We start from the raw sequence: 21,687 nt of genomic DNA, 5'->3' as shown, positions 1-21,687 counted from the left end.
TCACGAAGATGATCTATTTTGCACTTAAAACTTAGGTCAAACTAATTACTAATCAAAAATACCGCATAAGAAGGGATGGACAAACAAATACAATTCAGAATGAAAATGTTCTTCAAAAAAAGAAAACTGTCAGCAAAATTAAAGTGCAAATGAAAATACAGCCTCACCACTTTAGTCATCATTTTGGCGCTTAAAAAAACCTTCACTTTTGCTTTAGCTCTAGACTTCTGTTTGTTAGATGTTGTCATTACTGCCACAAGTGGTGGACAAGCGTATTGCAAGCTGAAGAAACACTGCTGTGATGTCCACAGGCCACATCTGGCACCAGACCAGCACCAGTTTAGTCCAAAACTTGGGAGGGATGATCTTTGACTGGGTTTTTTGCACTAAGTACTTAAAAGAGTGCTGCTGGTGTACATCAGAACTTGGACTAGGCTCAACAAACTACTAGTGAGCAGCCATTGAGAAGTGGAACTGACCCTTGCAGTGACATTTAGGCCAGAGTCCTCTGCAGTGGACACCTCATGTCAGGCCAATTTTGATGTACTGTACACCACTGTAGACAAGAACTGGATTTTAACATTAAATGTATTAAAAAAAATTTTCTTTTGTGTTGGAAGATAGAAGTTCTGAATCAAGATTGGTTGCATGAACGCAGGCACTAACAGCCAATCAGGTGACAGTATCAACTATCATGTCTGCTTGATTCTTTGCATGGAGGGAGAAGAGAAAGTCAACATGAAGAAATTGTGAATAAAAGATGAAAAGTCCCCTGGACACGATTTTCTTCAAAGGGGCCGAAGTCAGACCAACGTGGTGTGTAAATGCCGTTCCTCCCCGCCAAGACCACAAACACCTCACCACCTTAGTCGCGCTCACCCTTTAGTGCAGTGGTCCCCAACCTTTTTGTATCCATGGCCCGGTCAACGCTTAATAATTAGTCCCGCGGCCCGGGAGGGGGAGGGATCCTTTTTTTTTTTTTTTTTTCCTCTGTCATGAAAAAGGGAGTTTTTTGTGGTTGGTGCACTAATTGTAATAATTGTAAGTGTATATTGTGTTTTTTATGTTGATATAATAAAACAAAAATATATATATATATATATTTTTTTTAATAAAAATTAATAAAAATTTATTCTGCGGCCCGGTACCAATCGGGCCACGGCCCGGTGGTTGGGGACCACTACTTTAGAGCACAGCTGGAACTTCCTGCCTGCCACTAAACTTGCAGAAAAGACTTTGTCTCAGGTTTCTGTTTACATTTTCACACTTTACACTATTTTATTACACTTTATCAAGCATTTCTTACATATTGAAGATCTAATTAAGTGTTAATGTGATTTGACTATTTTGTTGACATTTCCTTTCTGCCTTGATGGCTGAGGGATTATAATCAGTAGAAGTTACATTTCAACTATAAAAGTTTTAAGTTTAATATATTGTTCTCCTAGTCCTTATTTTCAAGAGGTCATAAGAAAAACCAATAGTTATCAGTACCAACTGATACAAACCACTACAGTTTACAGCCCAGCCCTATTGGGAAGTATGGCTAAAAACTAATGTCCTGCAGAGGAAGAAGTCTGGTCCTTCGGTCCTTAGATTTGTGGAAATGTTGCTCCCGGAACTATTTATTGGAGTGTCCCTGTTCTACTTGCTGAGATGAAGACAGTAAGTACAAGCGGTGTGTTCATCTGCTCATTGTCATGTATTACCTGGTAGCATCTGTACATGACCATTTCTAATATTTACATCTTGAACCTGGGTTATACTTCTATGCATTTAGCTTGTTGACAACAGCAATTAAAAAAAGAGGAATAGGATTCTGGATCTGAATGGAGTTTGATGATTCAAACATCTAGTTGGAGGAGACCTGGCTAACCTCAGACTAGGCTCCTCCCATGTAGCAGCACACCTTGCAGTCTGCTGTCTCTCACCTGTGTCACTTTTCAGCTGCATGCGGCAGACACGTTTGCACATGGCCAGGAAGGAGTAGTAATATTTCTCCAGGCTCTCGTCCGTCTTCTTGTCCAGGCGGGCAAAGGCTCTGAACTGCGTCCAGTCAAACTTCTGCTGCTGGGTGTCAAAGATGACTCCGAAGGTTGACACCACGCGGTAGAAGTCGGCCTCCTCACGACGAGTCCACCTGGCGGAAAGACCAAAAGATTGAGAGAACATTTCAAATACGGATGAAGAACAGAATGATGGCAAGATGCCTTCAGTATTATACGTGCCTCAACATGATTTATGTTTATTGCCGTTCTCAGGGATGTTCCTCACAAACTAACAATTGGATACAATAATAAGTAGCAAAATAATGAGATGGAATTAAGTTCTACTTTTTTTCCTACACTTTGAACCCTGCCTCTTAAAAAAGGGTGCAGCTAAGTAAATGATTTTTCTTCTGATGGGTGTAATAGTTAAAAAAATAAGCAAATTCACTTAAAATGGTGTTTTATTTGTGATATGGCGCCAGCCCTGCGATGACCCTAACTACCCCCGTGACCCTGGAAGGGAGAAGCGGTAGAAAATTGATGGATGGATATGGCTGTCCAGAGTCGAGACCCAGGATGGACCGCTCGTCTGTGTATCGGTTGGGGACATCTCTACGCTGCTGATCCGCCTCCACTTGAGATGGTTTCCTGTGGACGGGACTCTCGCTGCTGTCTTGGATCCGCTTTGAACTGAACTCTCGCGGCTGTGTTGGAGCCACTATGGATTGAACTTTCACAGTATCATGTTAGACCCGCTCCACATCCATTACTTTCGGTCCCCTAGGAGGGGGGGGGGGGGGGGGGGGGGGGGGGGGGGGGGGGGGGGGTGGGTTGCCCACTTCTGAGGTCCTCTCCAAGGTTTCTCATAGTCAGCATCGTCACTGGCGTCCCACTGGATGTGAATTCTCCCTGCCCACTGGGTGTGAGTTTTCCTTGCCCTTTTGTGGGTTCTTCCGAGGATGTCGTAGTCGTAATGATTTGAGACATTTGTGATTTAGGGCTATATAAATAAACATTGATTGATGATTGATCTTCTGAAGGATTTAACTCACTGCAGGTGCTGCTGTGCCATCCCATTTAGTGCTTTTAACTGGAAATAGAAATGCTGTTCCGTCTTCTAGCCATCCATAGCGTTACTACTCGTATGGATTCGTCATTCATCACTCCAAGCAACGTTTGAAAGTTTTACAATATAACTAAAACAATTCTTAGTAAAGCGTCCCATGTGTGATGTCTGTAGGAGTGTTTTCATGCATAATTGTACCTGCTATCAAATGCGTGTTGATAGCATTAGCTAATATGCTAACACGTTTATGAGCATGTGTGTTAGTATTAACTTACAATGGCATTCTTTTTGTATTGTTTCACTTTCACAAATTCCTCAGTAGACTCAGCAAAACGTCAGCGTGGAATTATTGAGTCTGTTGAGCTGATTGGAGAGCTAGCTTGCGCGGCTAATGAGTCCATGACCATGACTTTTGTTTTTTTTGATCAGCCGTTTTACTGCCGTGTTAGAGCCAGCATTTGGAAACAATTAAGGTATGTAAATAAATATTTAGGTGTGTCACTCTAGGGTAGAAACGCAGATGTAGAATGAGTATGACAAGTGAGTACTACCTTTGTCTTCTTTCCTTGTAGTAGACGGCGCCCTCGTTCATCAAAGTGTTTGCTGTCATCATGGCCGACTCTTCTTGTAAGAACTGGCCAGCTTTGGTAAAGTAGGCACTTCCTTTAGCCAGGTAGGGGCTTCCTTCTGCTATGAAGACGGTGGCGGGATCCTGGAGGTAGGCTGCTGCTGCTCCTGCCTCCGTCACCATGGCGATGGTAGGCAGGAAGTCCCGGCGTCGTCGTCGGCGACCATCGGGTCTGCTGAGGGCCTCCTGGCGCAGCTGCTCCCTGCGATTGGAGCGCTGGTAGGCAGTGATGAGGCGGCGCAGACGGGCGGTCAGAGCTGAGGCGGCGGGCCAATAGAGGCGCTCGTTGGACCCGGCCGCACCAGCCGTGGAAGGCACACCTTGGCCGTTTTCAGCAGATTTACCCTCTGCTTCCCCTTCCCCGCTCTCGTCCTTGTCGTCCAGGGGAGAGTTGGTGAAGTCGTCCAGTTCATCCTTGAAATGCATGCGCAGGGGCTTGTATTCGGGGTCCTCGTCCTCACTGTTGGACAGGAGTTTTACAAAACATTGTCATACAAAACATGTAAGTCTTGACTGAAGAATGTATTTGCCTCAGAACATAAAAAGGGACAAAATATGGAGGGAGAGAAAAACATGCTTTATAATCTTCAATGGGCGCTTTCTTACCCTTCCACGCCATCTGTCATCATATCGTTGCCCCTCTGCTCGGCGGCGATGGCCTTGGCGTCGGGCATGCCCACCCGCTCCAAGAAACACAGGGAGGGGTCTGCTCGCATGGAGTTGTACTTCTCGTAGCCTGAGGAGGAAATCACAGTCAGACGTCTTGAAAAGCTCAAAGTGATGTAGTTTGGGCTTCAGGTGTGTCAAAGTGTGGTCTGGGGGACATTTGTGGCACATTGTAAAAATGCTGTTATTAAAAAAACAAAAAATAGTACAATAAAGAACATACTGTTGACATGTTAGGAGAAAAAGTTGCACTTTTGCTGCTATGCAGAACCATTTTTTCATTAAAACTGCCATTGCTCAAAAAGTCACATTTGAATAATTGACACATTGAAAGCTACAATTACTTCACATCAAATATTCCAATTGAGGAAAATACTGCATATTTGGTGTGCCTGCCATAAACTTTTTCTACCATGAAAAAGGCATAAAGCAAATAAAAAACATAAATAAAAATATACAATTGTTATGTGATCCAAAACAGTGGTCCTCAACCGTTTTCACCAAGTAGCACCTCAGAAAACAATGCAGCAGCGTAGTAACCCTAGGTATTCATTGAAAACAAGAGGCAGATTTTATTCATCTAGTACAGGGGTAGGGAACCTATGGCTCTAGAGCCAGATGTGGCTCTTTTGATGACTGCATCTGGCTCTCAGATAAATCTGAGCTGACGTTGCTTAACATGATAAGTAATGAATAATTCCACTTGTGATCAAAGTGTTAGAAATAAACTTCAAAATATTAAACATGCTCATGCATTTGAATCCATCCATCCTTTTTCTACCGCACTTGTTCAAGAAATTGCATGATTTATTTATTATTATTTTTTTAGGGCTTGCCCTCCTGGGGGTTCTTCAGACCACCAAGCACCAAAATGAGAGCCTGTTTCAGGGTTACGGTATTTTTTTATTTTTCAATAAGTCTCTCAGTTGCTTTCCAGCAATTGTCTTTTTCTGTTTCGTTCTCGCTCGCGCTCTGGCTCCAGCTCCAACCCTCCCGGCTGCTGCTTATAACAAAGTGACAGGTGATTAGATAACAACGCCCAGGTGGGCCATCTATGCACCTGTCACTGATTTCGAGGCCGGTCCTGGCACGACCCGCTTCGCTGAAGGCCCGCAGGCCACGCCCCTCCACAGTTAGCTTCATAATATCAACGTTATTACAAAGAATACGAGACCTATTATACTCTAGTAATGTTGGTCTTACTTGGTTGTGTTCAGTGTTGAAAAAAAAAATGATATGGCTCTTACGGAAATACATTTGAAAATATTTGGCTTTGATGGCTCGGTCAGCCAAAAAGGTTCCCGACCCCTGATCTAGTATATTTCAGCCACTGTAACATGACACAGTCTGAACAGCAACAATTTGGGAAAATAAAAGACGGTACTTTAAGTGATCCTTTGGCGTACAATTAGCTGGACTACCACTGTTTGACAAGCTCTGGTCCACACATTAAAGCAGGAAGTTAAAAAAATTCAACATCATGTACGACTTATATTACATACTTTTGGATCTCTGAGAATTTAAGCGGAATTTTGTTTTGTGAGTAATAATGAATGAAAATCAATGTTATTAACTATGGACATAATCGAGGCTTCAATTACGTCACATCAAATGTTACACTTACATTTTGGGGGGGGGGGGGGTTTGAGTTCTTAACAAAAGATATAAAACATAAAAATCCCTTTAAATTGACAGATAGATCTGGAGTTGATCTACAGATTTAAGCATTTTGAAAAAAAATCTAAATCTATTTTAAACAATTGTATTTATTTACACACAAACATGCCAGCAGTGAAGTTGTCAGGTGGGGTAAAAGGTAAATACAAATCTATTATTCATCTACTATCTGGTTATTGTCTGTTTTAACATGTTTTATCTAAACTTCTGTTCAAATGTAATAATCACTTATTCTTCTCTTCTTTGATACTTGACATTAGTTTTGGATGATACTACTAATAAAAGTATCAATCAATCAATCAAAACTCCACATTTAGGTATGGATGTGATAGCAAGTAGTTACAGGATCATATTCAAAGTCCTCATGTGTCCAGGGACATATTTACTGACTTTATTAACAAAACATTACAAAAGATTTTGAGAGGATAATAAAATATGGATGTAAACATTGTAGTATGGACTAGATAAGGCTCTTGTACTTGGTATCGTTGGTATCGTTGGCTGTATGCAGATCCAGCCATGCAGTTTGTTTACATTGAGGAGTGCTAGTTAGCGGTTAGCTACTGTATCCTCTAGGGATGCACCGATTAATTGGTAACCAAATATATTCGGCCGAATATGGCAAAAAAAGCCACATTCGGCCTTCAGTGGAATGAGTTAAAAACAAGGCCAAATAGTGGCGTGTGACGCAATTTTTGGACGCAATCAACCAACGTGCAGTGACGTTGGGATATGTTGTGTACCTGTATAAGTGTATGAGGTTACATTGGGATATGTTGTGTACCTGTATAAGTGTATGAGGTTACAATGTTGTGTACCTGTATAAGTGTATGAGGTTACATTGGGATATGTTGTGTACCTGTATAAGTGTATGAGGTTACAATGTTGTGTACCTGTATAAGTGTATGAGGTTACATTGGGATATGTTGTGTACCTGTATAAGTGTATGAGGTTACAATGTTGTGTACCTGTATAAGTGTATGAGGTTACATTGGGATATGTTGTGTACCTGTATAAGTGTATGAGGTTACAATGTTGTGTACCTGTATAAGTGTATGAGGTTACATTGGGATATGTTGTGTACCTGTATAAGTGTATGAGGTTACAATGTTGTGTACCTGTATAAGTGTATGAGGTTACATTGTTGTGTACCTGTATAAGTGTATGAGGTTACAATGTTGTGTACCTGTATAAGTGTATGAGGTTACAATGTTGTGTACCTGTATAAGTGTATGAGGTTACATTGGGATATGTTGTGTACCTGTATAAGTGTATGAGGTTACAATGTTGTGTACCTGTATAAGTGTATGAGGTTACAATGTTGTGTACCTGTATAAGTGTATGAGGTTACAATGTTGTGTACCTGTATAAGTGTATGAGGTTACATTGGGATATGTTGTGTACCTGTATAAGTGTATGAGGTTACATTGGGATATGTTGTGTACCTGTATAAGTGTATGAGGTTACAATGTTGTGTACCTGTATAAGTGTATGAGGTTACATTGGGATATGTTGTGTACCTGTATAAGTGTATGAGGTTACAATGTTGTGTACCTGTATAAGTGTATGAGGTTACATTGGGATATGTTGTGTACCTGTATAAGTGTATGAGGTTACAATGTTGTGTACCTGTATAAGTGTATGAGGTTACATTGGGATATGTTGTGTACCTGTATAAGTGTATGAGGTTACAATGTTGTGTACCTGTATAAGTGTATGAGGTTACAATGTTGTGTACCTGTATAAGTGTATGAGGTTACAATGTTGTGTACCTGTATAAGTGTATGAGGTTACATTGGGATATGTTGTGTACCTGTATAAGTGTATGAGGTTACAATGTTGTGTACCTGTATAAGTGTATGAGGTTACAATGTTGTGTACCTGTATAAGTGTATGAGGTTACAATGTTGTGTACCTGTATAAGTGTATGAGGTTACATTGGGATATGTTGTGTACCTGTATAAGTGTATGAGGTTACATTGGGATATGTTGTGTACCTGTATAAGTGTATGAGGTTACAATGTTGTGTACCTGTATAAGTGTATGAGGTTACATTGGGATATGTTGTGTACCTGTATAAGTGTATGAGGTTACAATGTTGTGTACCTGTATAAGTGTATGAGGTTACAATGTTGTGTACCTGTATAAGTGTATGAGGTTACAATGTTGTGTACCTGTATAAGTGTATGAGGTTACATTGGGATATGTTGTGTACCTGTATAAGTGTATGAGGTTACAATGTTGTGTACCTGTATAAGTGTATGAGGTTACATTGGGATATGTTGTGTACCTGTATAAGTGTATGAGGTTACAATGTTGTGTACCTGTATAAGTGTATGAGGTTACATTGGGATATGTTGTGTACCTGTATAAGTGTATGAGGTTACAATGTTGTGTACCTGTATAAGTGTATGAGGTTACAATGTTGTGTACCTGTATAAGTGTATGAGGTTACAATGTTGTGTACCTGTATAAGTGTATGAGGTTACATTGGGATATGTTGTGTACCTGTATAAGTGTATGAGGTTACAATGTTGTGTACCTGTATAAGTGTATGAGGTTACATTGGGATATGTTGTGTACCTGTATAAGTGTATGAGGTTACAATGTTGTGTACCTGTATAAGTGTATGAGGTTACAATGTTGTGTACCTGTATAAGTGTATGAGGTTACAATGTTGTGTACCTGTATAAGTGTATGAGGTTACATTGGGATATGTTGTGTACCTGTATAAGTGTATGAGGTTACAATGTTGTGTACCTGTATAAGTGTATGAGGTTACATTGGGATATGTTGTGTACCTGTATAAGTGTATGAGGTTACAATGTTGTGTACCTGTATAAGTGTATGAGGTTACATTGGGATATGTTGTGTACCTGTATAAGTGTATGAGGTTACAATGTTGTGTACCTGTATAAGTGTATGAGGTTACAATGTTGTGTACCTGTATAAGTGTATGAGGTTACAATGTTGTGTACCTGTATAAGTGTATGAGGTTACATTGGGATATGTTGTGTACCTGTATAAGTGTATGAGGTTACATTGGGATATGTTGTGTACCTGTATAAGTGTATGAGGTTACAATGTTGTGTACCTGTATAAGTGTATGAGGTTACAATGTTGTGTACCTGTATAAGTGTATGAGGTTACAATGTTGTGTACCTGTATAAGTGTATGAGGTTACAATGTTGTGTACCTGTATAAGTGTATGAGGTTACATTGGGATATGTTGTGTACCTGTATAAGTGTATGAGGTTACATTGGGATATGTTGTGTACCTGTATAAGTGTATGAGGTTACATTGGGATATGTTGTGTACCTGTATAAGTGTATGAGGTTACATTGGGATATGTTGTGTACCTGTATAAGTGTATGTAGGCTACCTGTATAAGTGTATGAGGTTACAATGTTGTGTACCTGTATAAGTGTATGAGGTTACAATGTTGTGTACCTGTATAAGTGTATGAGGTTACAATGTTGTGTACCTGTATAAGTGTATGAGGTTACATTGGGATATGTTGTGTACCTGTATAAGTGTATGAGGTTACAATGTTGTGTACCTGTATAAGTGTATGAGGTTACATTGGGATATGTTGTGTACCTGTATAAGTGTATGAGGTTACAATGTTGTGTACCTGTATAAGTGTATGAGGTTACATTGGGATATGTTGTGTACCTGTATAAGTGTATGAGGTTACAATGTTGTGTACCTGTATAAGTGTATGAGGTTACAATGTTGTGTACCTGTATAAGTGTATGAGGTTACAATGTTGTGTACCTGTATAAGTGTATGAGGTTACATTGGGATATGTTGTGTACCTGTATAAGTGTATGAGGTTACATTGGGATATGTTGTGTACCTGTATAAGTGTATGAGGTTACAATGTTGTGTACCTGTATAAGTGTATGAGGTTACAATGTTGTGTACCTGTATAAGTGTATGAGGTTACAATGTTGTGTACCTGTATAAGTGTATGAGGTTACAATGTTGTGTACCTGTATAAGTGTATGAGGTTACATTGGGATATGTTGTGTACCTGTATAAGTGTATGAGGTTACATTGGGATATGTTGTGTACCTGTATAAGTGTATGAGGTTACATTGGGATATGTTGTGTACCTGTATAAGTGTATGAGGTTACATTGGGATATGTTGTGTACCTGTATAAGTGTATGTAGGCTACCTGTATAAGTGTATGAGGTTACAAGCACACACTTATTGAGATTTAGTGGGGCCTCTGTTTACATTATTAGCCTGTTGTGTAGGCTACCTGTATAAGTGTATGTATGTATGTATGTATGTATGTATGTATGTAGGCTACCTGTATAAGTGTATGAGGTTACAAGCACACACTTATTGAGATTTACTTGAGCCTTCTGTTTACATTATTAGCATATCTACTGTGGCTAAGCAGACTTTTGCCAAAAGGACAATAATTCATTTGTTGTGGGTTTATCCACTTTAATGCACTTTATTTTTTTTGGAATGCATGTTTTGTTTGAAGGCCTAATAGGAATGAAAAACTTTGTGCTTTTTTTGAAAAGCAAAGACTACTGGAATATTTAAAAAGTCAATATTCAATAAAAAAATACTTTATTTGAAAAACATGTCAAAATATATTTTTAGGCTATTTATGCAATATTAAAAAATTGTGAAAAACTGCATTCATTATTCGGCCTTCGGCCAAGCATTTAAATTTTATTCAGCTTCGGCCACAAATTTACATTTCGGTGCATCCCTAGTATCCTCCTAGGCTGTGTAGTGAAGCATGTTTAGCATCCCAGCAGAACGCAAAATAATTCTCACAGGAAGTCAAATAAACGCCTCGTTAGATTTCCAAACATCTGCGGGGGGAATTATTGACGATAACAATATATTTTATTCTTAAATAAATTATAGTAAAAAGAGACATTTTCCTTTGGCTGTTGCTGAAGTAGTGGTTGTTACTATCTACTTCAGTATTATTTTATTGCAATACTGGTATCATGTATGGGTATATATATATCACACTTCTGTGTACTAAAAAAAGGCCATACAGATTTTGGAAAGAGTCTTCTACCGATACGAGTGCTTATGGGTGGATGTGTGATACAGTATGTGGACCCCCTTCAAGTGACTGGGATGATGATGATTTAAGAGTGAGGCCTTCTGTACTCCTCCAGACCTAATTGGCTGCTTAAGGGCGGTGACAATTCCATATGAATGAGGGTCTGCGTCCACAACAAATGACATCAGTGGTGTGTTCCAGTAAAGACTTGTCACAAATGTTCACATTGGTTGCAGCATTAGCAGACACACCTGAGTGACGGCGGCCGTCAATCACACAGACAGCTGCGTCACCGTAGCAACAAGGTCCTGGTGTGAAGACAGCATGTGTGAGGTTGCTTACCGTGTTTGAAGACGCCCAGAAGAAGGGATTTGTCTGCCTCACTGTCCCACCACTCTGTGGGCACATCTGCATGGAAAGGTTGAGGGATCCAGATGTCCAAGTCACTGCAGACAAAGACAGCACATCAATCATTCACCTTCACCACATGTATTATACTGCTTTGTAGCCAGCACACCATCCTCAGCTTTTAATGATGGATAGTTGTCAACTTTACTTTAACCACCTGAGACACTGTTTGTTTGCCACCAAGTACCTCTTTAAATACTCTTGTCTCTACCGCTACCATGACAACAGTAAATAGTGTAGTAGACCTAAGTATTCATCAAGTACCACCATCATGACAACAGTAAATAGTGTAGTAGACCTAAGTATTCATTAAGTACCACCACCATGACAACATTAAATACAGTAGTGTAGTAGACCTAAGTATTCATTAAGTACCACCACCATGACAACATTAAATACAGTAGTGTAGTAGACCTAAGTATTCATTAAGTACCACCACCATGACAACATTAAATAGTGTAGTAGACCTAAGTATTCATTAAGTACCACCATCATGACAACATTAAATAGTGTAGCAGACCTAAGTATTCATTAAGTACCACCATCATGACAACATTAAATAGTGTAGTAGACCTAAGTATTCATTAAGTACCACCATCATGACAACATTAAATAGTGTAGTAGACCTAAGTATTCATTAAGTACCACCACCATGACAACATTAAATAGTGTAGTAGACCTAAGTATTCATTAAGTACCACCACCATGACAACATTAAATAGTGTAGTAGACCTAAGTATTCATTAAGTACCACCACCATGACAACATTAAATACAGTAGTGTAGTAGACCTAAGTATTCATTAAGTACCAACATCATGACAACATTAAATAGTGTTGTAGACCTAAGTATTCATTAAGTACCACCACCATGACAACATTAAATAGTGTAGTAGACCTAAGTATTCATTAAGTACCACCATCATGACAACATTAAATACAGTAGTGTAGTAGACCCAAGTATTCATTAAGTACCACCATCATGACAACATTAAATAGTGTAGTAGACCTAAGTATTCATTAAGTACCACCTTCATGACAACATTAAATAGTGTAGTAGACCTAAGTATTCATTAAGTACCACCACCATGACAACATTAAATAGTGTAGTAGACCTAAGTATTCATTAAGTACCACCATCATGACAACATTAAATACTGTAGTAGACCTAAGTATTCATTAACATTAAATAGTGTAGTAGACCTAAGTATTCATTAAGTACCACCATCATGACAACATTAAATAGTGTAGTAGACCTAAGTATTCATTAAGTACCACCATCATGACAACATTAAATACAGTAGTGTAGTAGACCTAAGTATTCATTAAGTACCACCACCATGACAACATTACACACAGTAGTGTAGTAGACCTAAGTATTCATTAAGTACCACCATAATATACTTGGGTCTACTCCACTACTGTATGTAATATGTAATGTTGTCATGATGGGGGTACTTAATGAATACTTAGGTCTACTACCTTTCTGTAATTAATGTTGTCATGATGGTGGTACTTAATGAATACTTAGGTTTACTACACTACTGTATTTAATGTTGTCATGATGGTGGTACTTAATGAATACTTAGGTCTACTACACTACTGTATTTAATGTTGTCATGATGGTGGTACTTAATGAATACTTAGGTCTACTACGCTTCTGTATTTAATGTTGTCATTATGGTGGTACTTAATGAATAATTAGGTTTACTACACTACTGTACTTAATGTTGTCATGATGGTGGTACTTAATGAATACTTAGGTCTACTACACTACTGTATTTAATGTTGTCATGATGGTGGTACTTAATGAATACTTAGGTCTACTACGCTTCTGTATTTAATGTTGTCATTATGGTGGTACTTAATGAATAATTAGGTTTACTACACTACTGTACTTAATGTTGTCATGATGGTGGTACTTAATGAATACTTAGGTCTACTACACTACTGTATTTAATGTTGTCATGATGGTGGTACTTAATGAATACTTAGGTCTACTATGCTTCTGTATTTAATGTTGTCATTATGGTGGTACTTAATGAATACTTAGGTTTACTACACTACTGTATTTAATGTTGTCATGATGGTGGTACTTAATGAATACTTAGGTCTACTACACTACTGTATTTAATGTTGTCATGATGGTGGTACTTAATGAATACTTAGGTTTACTACACTACTGTATTTAATGTTGTCATGATGGTGGTACTTAATGAATACTTAGGTTTACTACACTACTGTATTTAATGTTGTCATGATGGTGGTACTTAATGAATACTTGGGTCTACTACACTACTGTATTTAATGTTGTCATCATGGTGGTACTTAATGAATACTTAGGTCTACTACACTACTGTATTTAATGTTGTCATGATGGTGGTACTTGATGAATACTTAGGTCTACTACACTACTGTATCTAATGTTGTCATGATGGTGGTACTTGATGAATACTTAGGTCTACTACACTACTGTATTTAATGTTGTCATGATGGTGGTACTTAATGAATTCTTAGGTCTACTACACTACTGTATCTAATGTTGTCATATACACACACAGCTGATTGAGAGCTAACTTGCACAGCTAGTGGGTCCATGACCATGACTTGTGTTTTGTTTGATCAGCCGTTTTACTGCCACATTACAGACATCATTTGGGAACAATAAGGTATGTAAATAAGCATTTACAAAATATTTGTATGTAAATAAATCATTTCACAACGTAAATATCTGCGACTTATAGTCCAGTGCGGCTGGTAGACTGTATGGAACAACTATGTTTTTGCTTGTAAAATGTATCGGGTCTGGCTCATATAGTGAGGGTCCAGAGAAGTGTGTAAGTTGTGGTGTGTTGATGCACAGGAAGTCATCAGCGGGCTTGGCAATGACCACACACACACACACACACACACACACACACACACACACACACACACACACACACACACTGTGGGTGAATAAAGTGCCACTAAGACGTGCAAGTAAATAAATATAATTTGCCCACATTGTGACAAGAGAGGACAATACCCGGAGAGACAATGGACGGCCAGAAATGAGTGACAGGAGACGGGAAGACTCCCTTATCTGGGCAAACAGCAACATGGCCGCTCTTTTGGCAAGCAGCACATGCAAGGCAGCGCCAAGACCGAGGTGCTAAATCCCCCTGGCATATGTTGGCACACACATGGGTATGTCACACTGACGTGCAGGTGACAGGACGACACACTCTTTGGCAAATTATTACACTCGGGAAATGTTGTGGTAGTCCACTCACGGCCAAATCTCCCTGATATCATCCGAAAATATTAAAAAAACAAAAACAATAAAAGATGTGCAAAAGTTTAATATTTGACATTTTGAGCATTATTTACATTTGTAAGGCTCAACTTAATACTTTTTTTAACCTATTTTTGTGAGCCTTGTATACTTCAACATGAAGCCTGTTTAATTGTGTTTGCTTTAGACAAGAATGTGTCCAAAGTGTGGCCCCCAGCTCCACTTTTGTTGGCCCGCTGCATACAATTGTAAAAAATCTAAGAAAAATGAGCAAAAGCAACTAAAGTCATGAGAAGAACCTCAAACTTTGATAACTATTATTCACACCTAGGACATCTCTTTTCTTCCAAATATAGAATGGCTTTTAACTAGAAAAAGTTAGCCAGACCTGGCCTAAGACTTGCAAAAGTTTTGGGACCCCCTGCGTGACGAAGAAGACAAGGATGCAGGTGAGCAGAGTAGTCCCAAGTCAAAATGGGTCAGCTATGCAATAAATATCCACTTCCCACAGTGTTTATGTCAGAGCAGGCTGCCAAAGAGGACACTGGAGTAATAATTCATGGCATCACAGCTCACTTGCTTTCATGCAGGAGAACTACTTCTATTGTGTTGGAGGAAATCATCCATTTTTCTCATCAGCTACTTGAACACAATTATCCAAGATGAAAACTACATTTACCTACACAACTTTACTTTATATTGTGCCGTCAAACCTGTGATAGTCACTACAAACATTTCCTACGCATATCCTTATTTATATATATATATATATATATATATATATATATATATATATATATATAGAGGCTCAGACTTAGCATCATTGCAGCAAATGTTTATATTAGTTGCTACTTGAACACAATTATCAAAGATGAAAACTACATTTACCAACACTACTTTAAATTGCGCAGTCAAACCTGTGATAGTCACTACAAACATTTCCTGCAATTATTATATATATTTATATATAATTGTATGTGACAAATTGTATTGCTGTAGCAGTCCTAGTTGCAGGAGCACCAAACTAAACAAGACTTTTGTCATTGCACACAATTACATTCTTACACAATTACAGTGGAATTAATGGCTCAGACTTGGCATCATTGCAGCAAATGTTTATATTAGTTGCTGCTATTTTCAGTAAAAAAACAAAAATTCCTGGATGCAAAATAGATGGTCATGATAGGAGAGTGGAACCTCGATAAACAAACTGAAGTGGTTCTTGAACAAGGTTGGTATAGTGAAAGAGATTTCCCCTGAGGAAACAATGTAAACATGAATAATTGGTTCTTGTCTGGACAATATTTCGTAGTAGACCTTGTGTCTACATGTATCAGACCAACACCACAAGTGGGCAAACAGCAGCAGCTACAGTAGCATCACTGTCAATGTGTCCGCACGCACACACACACACACACACACACACACACACACACACACACACACACACACACACACACACACACACACACACACACACACACACACACACACACACACACACACACACACACACACACACACACACACACACCTTATTTGTCACCATGGAGGCCAAGATTAGTGATCTAGAAGTAGCTAAAACACTGTAGATGGATGTTAGCCGCTAGCTAGCTATGTTTTGAAGCACTTCTTGTACAGCGGTGCTTCAGTGTTTGTAGCTTCACATTTGTTTGTAAGCCTAAATGTGTCTGCGTACACACACACACACACACACACACACACACACACACACACACGTTTTTAAGCTGCATCAATTTGCAATGTGGTAAAAAAAAAAAAGGCCCTTTAAAAAACAAAGACAGGCACCAATGTGGAGGTATCATAAACATACAATCTATTTAAATAGCCAACATTTTAAGATTTAATCAATTCTACACATCTAGTCTGTTAAGTGATAAAACTGCCAAGGGTTTATCAATAATCTCGGTGTGCAGATTTGTAAACATCTCAAAATGCTTTTTTGTGTTTGTTTTCTTTGATTGTGTGAGTACTGGATGATCCAAACAATGGCTCCAACACTCAGGAGGAGACCACAAGAATGCAGCTTTGACAACTACTATTCATATTAGCACAACATGCTTACTGCTGCTCAACAACATCCACACCTCAACTTCTCGTCACCTTGCTGTCTTTGGACTAAATCAATAAATGCAAGGGAGTGTCCAAACATCTGTAACATGATTCCTTCATCTCCTTAAAAACCACCTGACCAGTTGAGTTCAGGTGTGTCGGCGCCCATCAGGACATGTGGAGGTGTACAACAGCACCACCTAGATAGAAGGTGGAGTTTTATGCTGGAAATCAATGGGATGTTTTGTCTCTGTGCAGGACTTCCTGTTGCATAGAAGCTACCTCTTTGCTGCAGAAATAGAAAGTGTGTGTGTGTGTGTGTGTGTGTGTGTGTGTGAGATTAGAAAGTGACACGCTGACTAGAAGGGCGAGGGGAGTGGAAATCCAGGCTAAGACTTCCTGGTCATGCAGCAAAACAGGATGTGAGAGAACTTCAACAACTGGACTTTGCTCCCATATTTGAGGGTTTTGTAACATAGCTAAGTAAACTATTTAACACATTACATGCTGGACATCAACCACTTTTTTATTCTTCCTATGCTGCCTCATCACATCTGTGCCAAAATGCTGCAGCATCCTGTCAAAATGAAAGTGTAGCTTATTTGATACATTACAGTTATCGCGAGGCACACGTTGGGCAACACAAACATATGTCGTACTTGCAAGTAGACACCATGTGGAGATGTAAGAAGCACAGTAGACACACTTTGGCTTACAAACAAACAATAAATGTGAAGCTACAAACACTGAAGCACCGCTCGACAAGAAGTGCTTCAAAACATAGCTAGCTAGCGGCTAACATCCATCCACAGTGTTTTAGCTACTTCTAAATCACTAATCCTGGCCTACATGGCAACAAATAAAGTATGTTTCTTACAAGTAACATTATCACTGGAGGACGAGGAGTAGCTAAACATGCTTCACTACACACCTTAGGAGGATGAAATAGAGTCGGATCTAGTCGATACTACAATGATCACATCGATATTTTGTTAATAAAGTCAGTAAATACGTCCCCTTTAATTATGACCAATGTATGATCCTGTAATTACTCGTATTGGATTGATACCAACATGTGTAGTATCACTTCCAAATCTTTCTGAAGTTTTAAAGAAGAGAAGAATAAGTGATTATTACATTTTGACACAAGTGTAGATAGAACATGTTCAAAGAGAAAGTAAACATATTAACAGTAAATGAATTAATAATTTGTTTTCGACCGCTTGTCCCTCTAAATTAGGGGTCCCCAAACTTTGACCCGGGGGCCGTATTGGGTTCAAAGAATATGACCAGGGGCCACGCTATATATATATATATATATATATATATGTATATATATATATATATATATATATATATATATATATATATATATAAATACAGTCTAAACTGTCTTTTCCTTAAACCGAACAAAAGTCATATGTCCACAGATGTTTAAAAACTCTACACTCAGAGTCTAATTTATGTTTTCCCAATATTTTTGCCATTTTTCCCCTCGTGCACTAATTGACTGAAAGATAGCGCACTTGTCGCCGTTATGGCTCAAGCGTGATGACTTCCTGTTACCGCTGGGAAAATGCATTTTTAGACAATATGATTTGCTTGAGTGGCTAGGAGACCCAATAACAAGCACTAGAAAATGGACTGAAGGATGGGTAAAAAAGGACAGATTAAAAAAATGAATAAAATACCATCCACCCATTTTCTACCGCTTAATCCCTTTTGTTGGGACTACCCGCGGGCTGGATTTTGGACGCTGGTGTGCCGTATCTGCCTAAAAGACCCAGTAACAAGTGGTAGAAAATGGGTTGATGGATGGGCGAAAAAGGACAAATAAAAACAAATAATAAAAAAATATATATATATTTTTTTACTTGGTACTACTCGCGGGCCAGATTTTGGATGCTGGCGTGCCGTATCTGCCTAGCAGACCCAGTAACAAGTGGTAGACAATGGATTGATGGATGGGCAAAAAGGGACAGATTAAAAAAATAAATTATAATTTAAAAAAACAAAAACAACATTTTTTAAAAAATTTTTTATAGTCAGGACTACCCGCGGGCCAGATTTTAAAAGTTAGCGTTAAAGCACCAATGATTGTCACACACACGAGGTGTGGTGAAATTATTCTCTGCATTTTGGACGCTGGCGTGCCTTATCTGCCAAGGAGACTCAGTAACAAGCACTAGAAAATGAATATTATATTTATATATATATATATTTTTTTTTTTTTTTTTACTTGGTATTATCCGCGGGGTGGATTTTGGACGCTGGCGTGCCTTATCTGCCTAGGAGACTCAGTAACAAGCGGTAGAGAATGGATTGATGGATGGGTGAAAAAGGATAGATTAAAAAAATTATAATCAAAAAATACATAAATACAATTTTTAATTACTTTTTAGCCAAGACAACTCTCGGGCCAGATTTTGGACGCTGGCGTGTTGTATCTGCCTAGGGGACTCAGTAATAAGCGGTAGAAAATGGATTGATGGATGGGTGAAAAAGAACAGATTAAAAAAACAATAATTTAAAAAAAAAAAAAAAAATTTTTTTTTTTACTTGCTACTACCTGCGGGCCGGATTTTGGACACTGGCGGGCCATAGTTTGGGGACCCCTGCTCTAAAATTTGACAAACTAATAGAATGATAAATGACAATACGTCAGCAGCCAATCAGGAGCCTTTCTTTACTTACTATTGAAAAAGATAAGTTGTGTAGAATGTTCACTCTTATTTCATGACAAAATGATTCTTTCATTGAAATATTAAACATGTTTAATGTATTGTAGGCTTTTCTGTTAAAATAAAGCCAATGATGACATTTTTTGTGGCCCCCTTTATTTTGAAAAGTATGGAAATACAATTTGTTAGCGGTACTAGTCCCTACAAGTCTAGTTTGTCCTGTGTCTAGTGGCCACTTGTACTATGGACAAGACTGACTACTACTATTGCTGGCTTTGACTGCCTTTGTAATGTGGAGGCAAGTCTCACTTCAACTCCATAAAAGGTGCTTTGAAATCACTTAAGTTATCACAACAAATTCAAGAGAACAAAGAAGTATTCCCACACTGCTAGATGTGATTAGTCCAAGTAGTCTTGCTGCAGAGTGCAATCAAAGCCCAGAGAAAAGACCAAACAAATGCAGTGATGCAAACGTTACCTCAGCTTCTAAATCATACCAACCTTGAGTCCGCTCCATCCAGGATGCGTTCAGCATGGTCCCCGATAACTTCCTGTCTCAGATAATACAGCATCCTCACCCTCAGCAGGACCCTGAAAGACAAAGTTCCAGGTGGCATGAGCAAGAGGACTGTGGTCAAGTCTTCTTTGCTAGCTTGCAGCCACTTCCTGCTTCCAGGAAGACTCCCACTAGACTGCAGCTTCAGGCTTCTTCTGAAAAGGGTTAGAGGCAAAATATAAAAGCCATGGGGAATGGAATGGAGAGCATTTATAGACTCTCAGGGAAATGGAGAGCATTTATAGACTCGAGGAAAGAGATTTAAGGCATTCACTTCATTTGACTCTCCCAAGGATTCAAAGAAGAAAAGATTGGAGGCACATCATGTCTTGACATCTGGACAATTCCTCATGGAAGACAAAGTTGGACTTCTTCAAGCATCACTAAGCTAAGTATTTGATGGACATAAGCAGTGCTGCTGTGATCGGGATGCAAATGACAAAACAAGTTTGTTTGCATTCCTGCTATAAATACGAGTCTCATCTACAGTTCATGTCAGCACTTTTTATGTTGTCTCATTATTTAGCTGTAGATGTTCAGCAATGTTTGCTAGCAATATCAAGATTCTGATGTATTCTTCTACTTTATTATTGCTATTAAAGCCACTACTAGCCACCACACAGTCTGATAGTTTATATATCAATGATGAAATATTAACATTGCAACACATGCCAATACGCCCGCTTTACTTGACTAAATTGCAATTTTAAATTCCCCGGGAGTTTCGTCTTGAAAACATCGTGTAACGATGACGTGTACACAAGATGTCACGCGTTTTTAGGAAGTATGAGCGCTGCACACACACACAGCTAAAAGTCGTCTGTTTAAACGGCATAATTACACAGTATTTTGGACATCTGTGTTGCTGAATCTTTTGCAATTTGTTCAATTAATATTGGAGAAGTCACAGTAGAAAGATGGAGTTGGGTAGCTTTAGCCACACAAACACACGGTGATTCCTTGTTTAAAATTCCTGGAGGTGAAACTTTACTATGGATCAGAGCGCGGTCAAGCAGACATGGATCCTACCGAATGTCAACCAGCAGGTTTCGGTGATAAAATTGTGGTTAAAAAGTCGCTTCTTACCAAAGAAAAGCTGAGCTTGTGTCGTAAATGAAGCTGCCGTCGACTTCCCTGAGACACTGGCGTCAACACACCCGTGGACACACCCTTCCGACTATCAGGTACTATTAAACTCACTAAAACACTAGCAACACAATAGAAAGATAAAGGACTTCCCAGAATTATCCTAGTAAATGTGTTTAAAAACATTGGAATCCATCCCAATGCAATGCGTTGTTTTGTTTTTTTTGTTTTTTTTCCCTAGTCCGTCGCTATCAATATCCTCAAACACGAATCTTTCATCCTCGCTCAAATTAATGGGGAAATTGTAGTTTTTTCGGTCCAAATAGCACTTTTTTTTGGAGGCTCCCATTAAAAACAATGTCAGGATGTGAGGAGCCATCACACTTGTGACATCATCGTCTGCGACTTCCGGTAGAGGCAGGGATTTTCTGTTAGCATCTAAAGTTGCGAACTTTATCGTGGATGTTCTCTAAGAACATCTCATTTCAGTAGGCCTTTAAGGATCTTTGCTTGATGCTAACAAAGATGTTGTAATG

The 21,687-nt window shown here is 38.9% G+C and overlaps 1 protein-coding gene across 6 annotated transcripts in view; it reads right to left on the bottom strand.

Annotated features, from left to right (window-relative positions):
* The window catches only part of chd7 (chromodomain helicase DNA binding protein 7), a 116,746-nt gene that overhangs the window by 15,675 nt on the left and 79,384 nt on the right, over window positions 1–21,687 (bottom strand). For all 6 annotated transcript variants that reach the window (XM_061890611.1, XM_061890610.1, XM_061890609.1 and 3 more), the window contains 5 exons: window positions 20,011–20,100; window positions 11,415–11,518; window positions 4,289–4,418; window positions 3,606–4,142; window positions 1,932–2,140 (listed from right to left, as the gene is read on the bottom strand). In XM_061890611.1, the coding sequence (XP_061746595.1) occupies window positions 1,932–2,140; window positions 3,606–4,142; window positions 4,289–4,418; window positions 11,415–11,518; window positions 20,011–20,100 (1,070 nt within the window). The remainder of the gene's footprint in view (window positions 1–1,931; window positions 2,141–3,605; window positions 4,143–4,288; window positions 4,419–11,414; window positions 11,519–20,010; window positions 20,101–21,687) is intronic.

This window comes from Nerophis ophidion, linkage group LG28 (genome assembly GCF_033978795.1).
Source record: "Nerophis ophidion isolate RoL-2023_Sa linkage group LG28, RoL_Noph_v1.0, whole genome shotgun sequence".
NCBI lineage: Eukaryota > Metazoa > Chordata > Actinopteri > Syngnathiformes > Syngnathidae > Nerophis > Nerophis ophidion.
The sequence above is the reverse complement of the archived record's forward strand: the minus strand, read 5'-3'. Positions and strand labels throughout refer to the sequence as shown.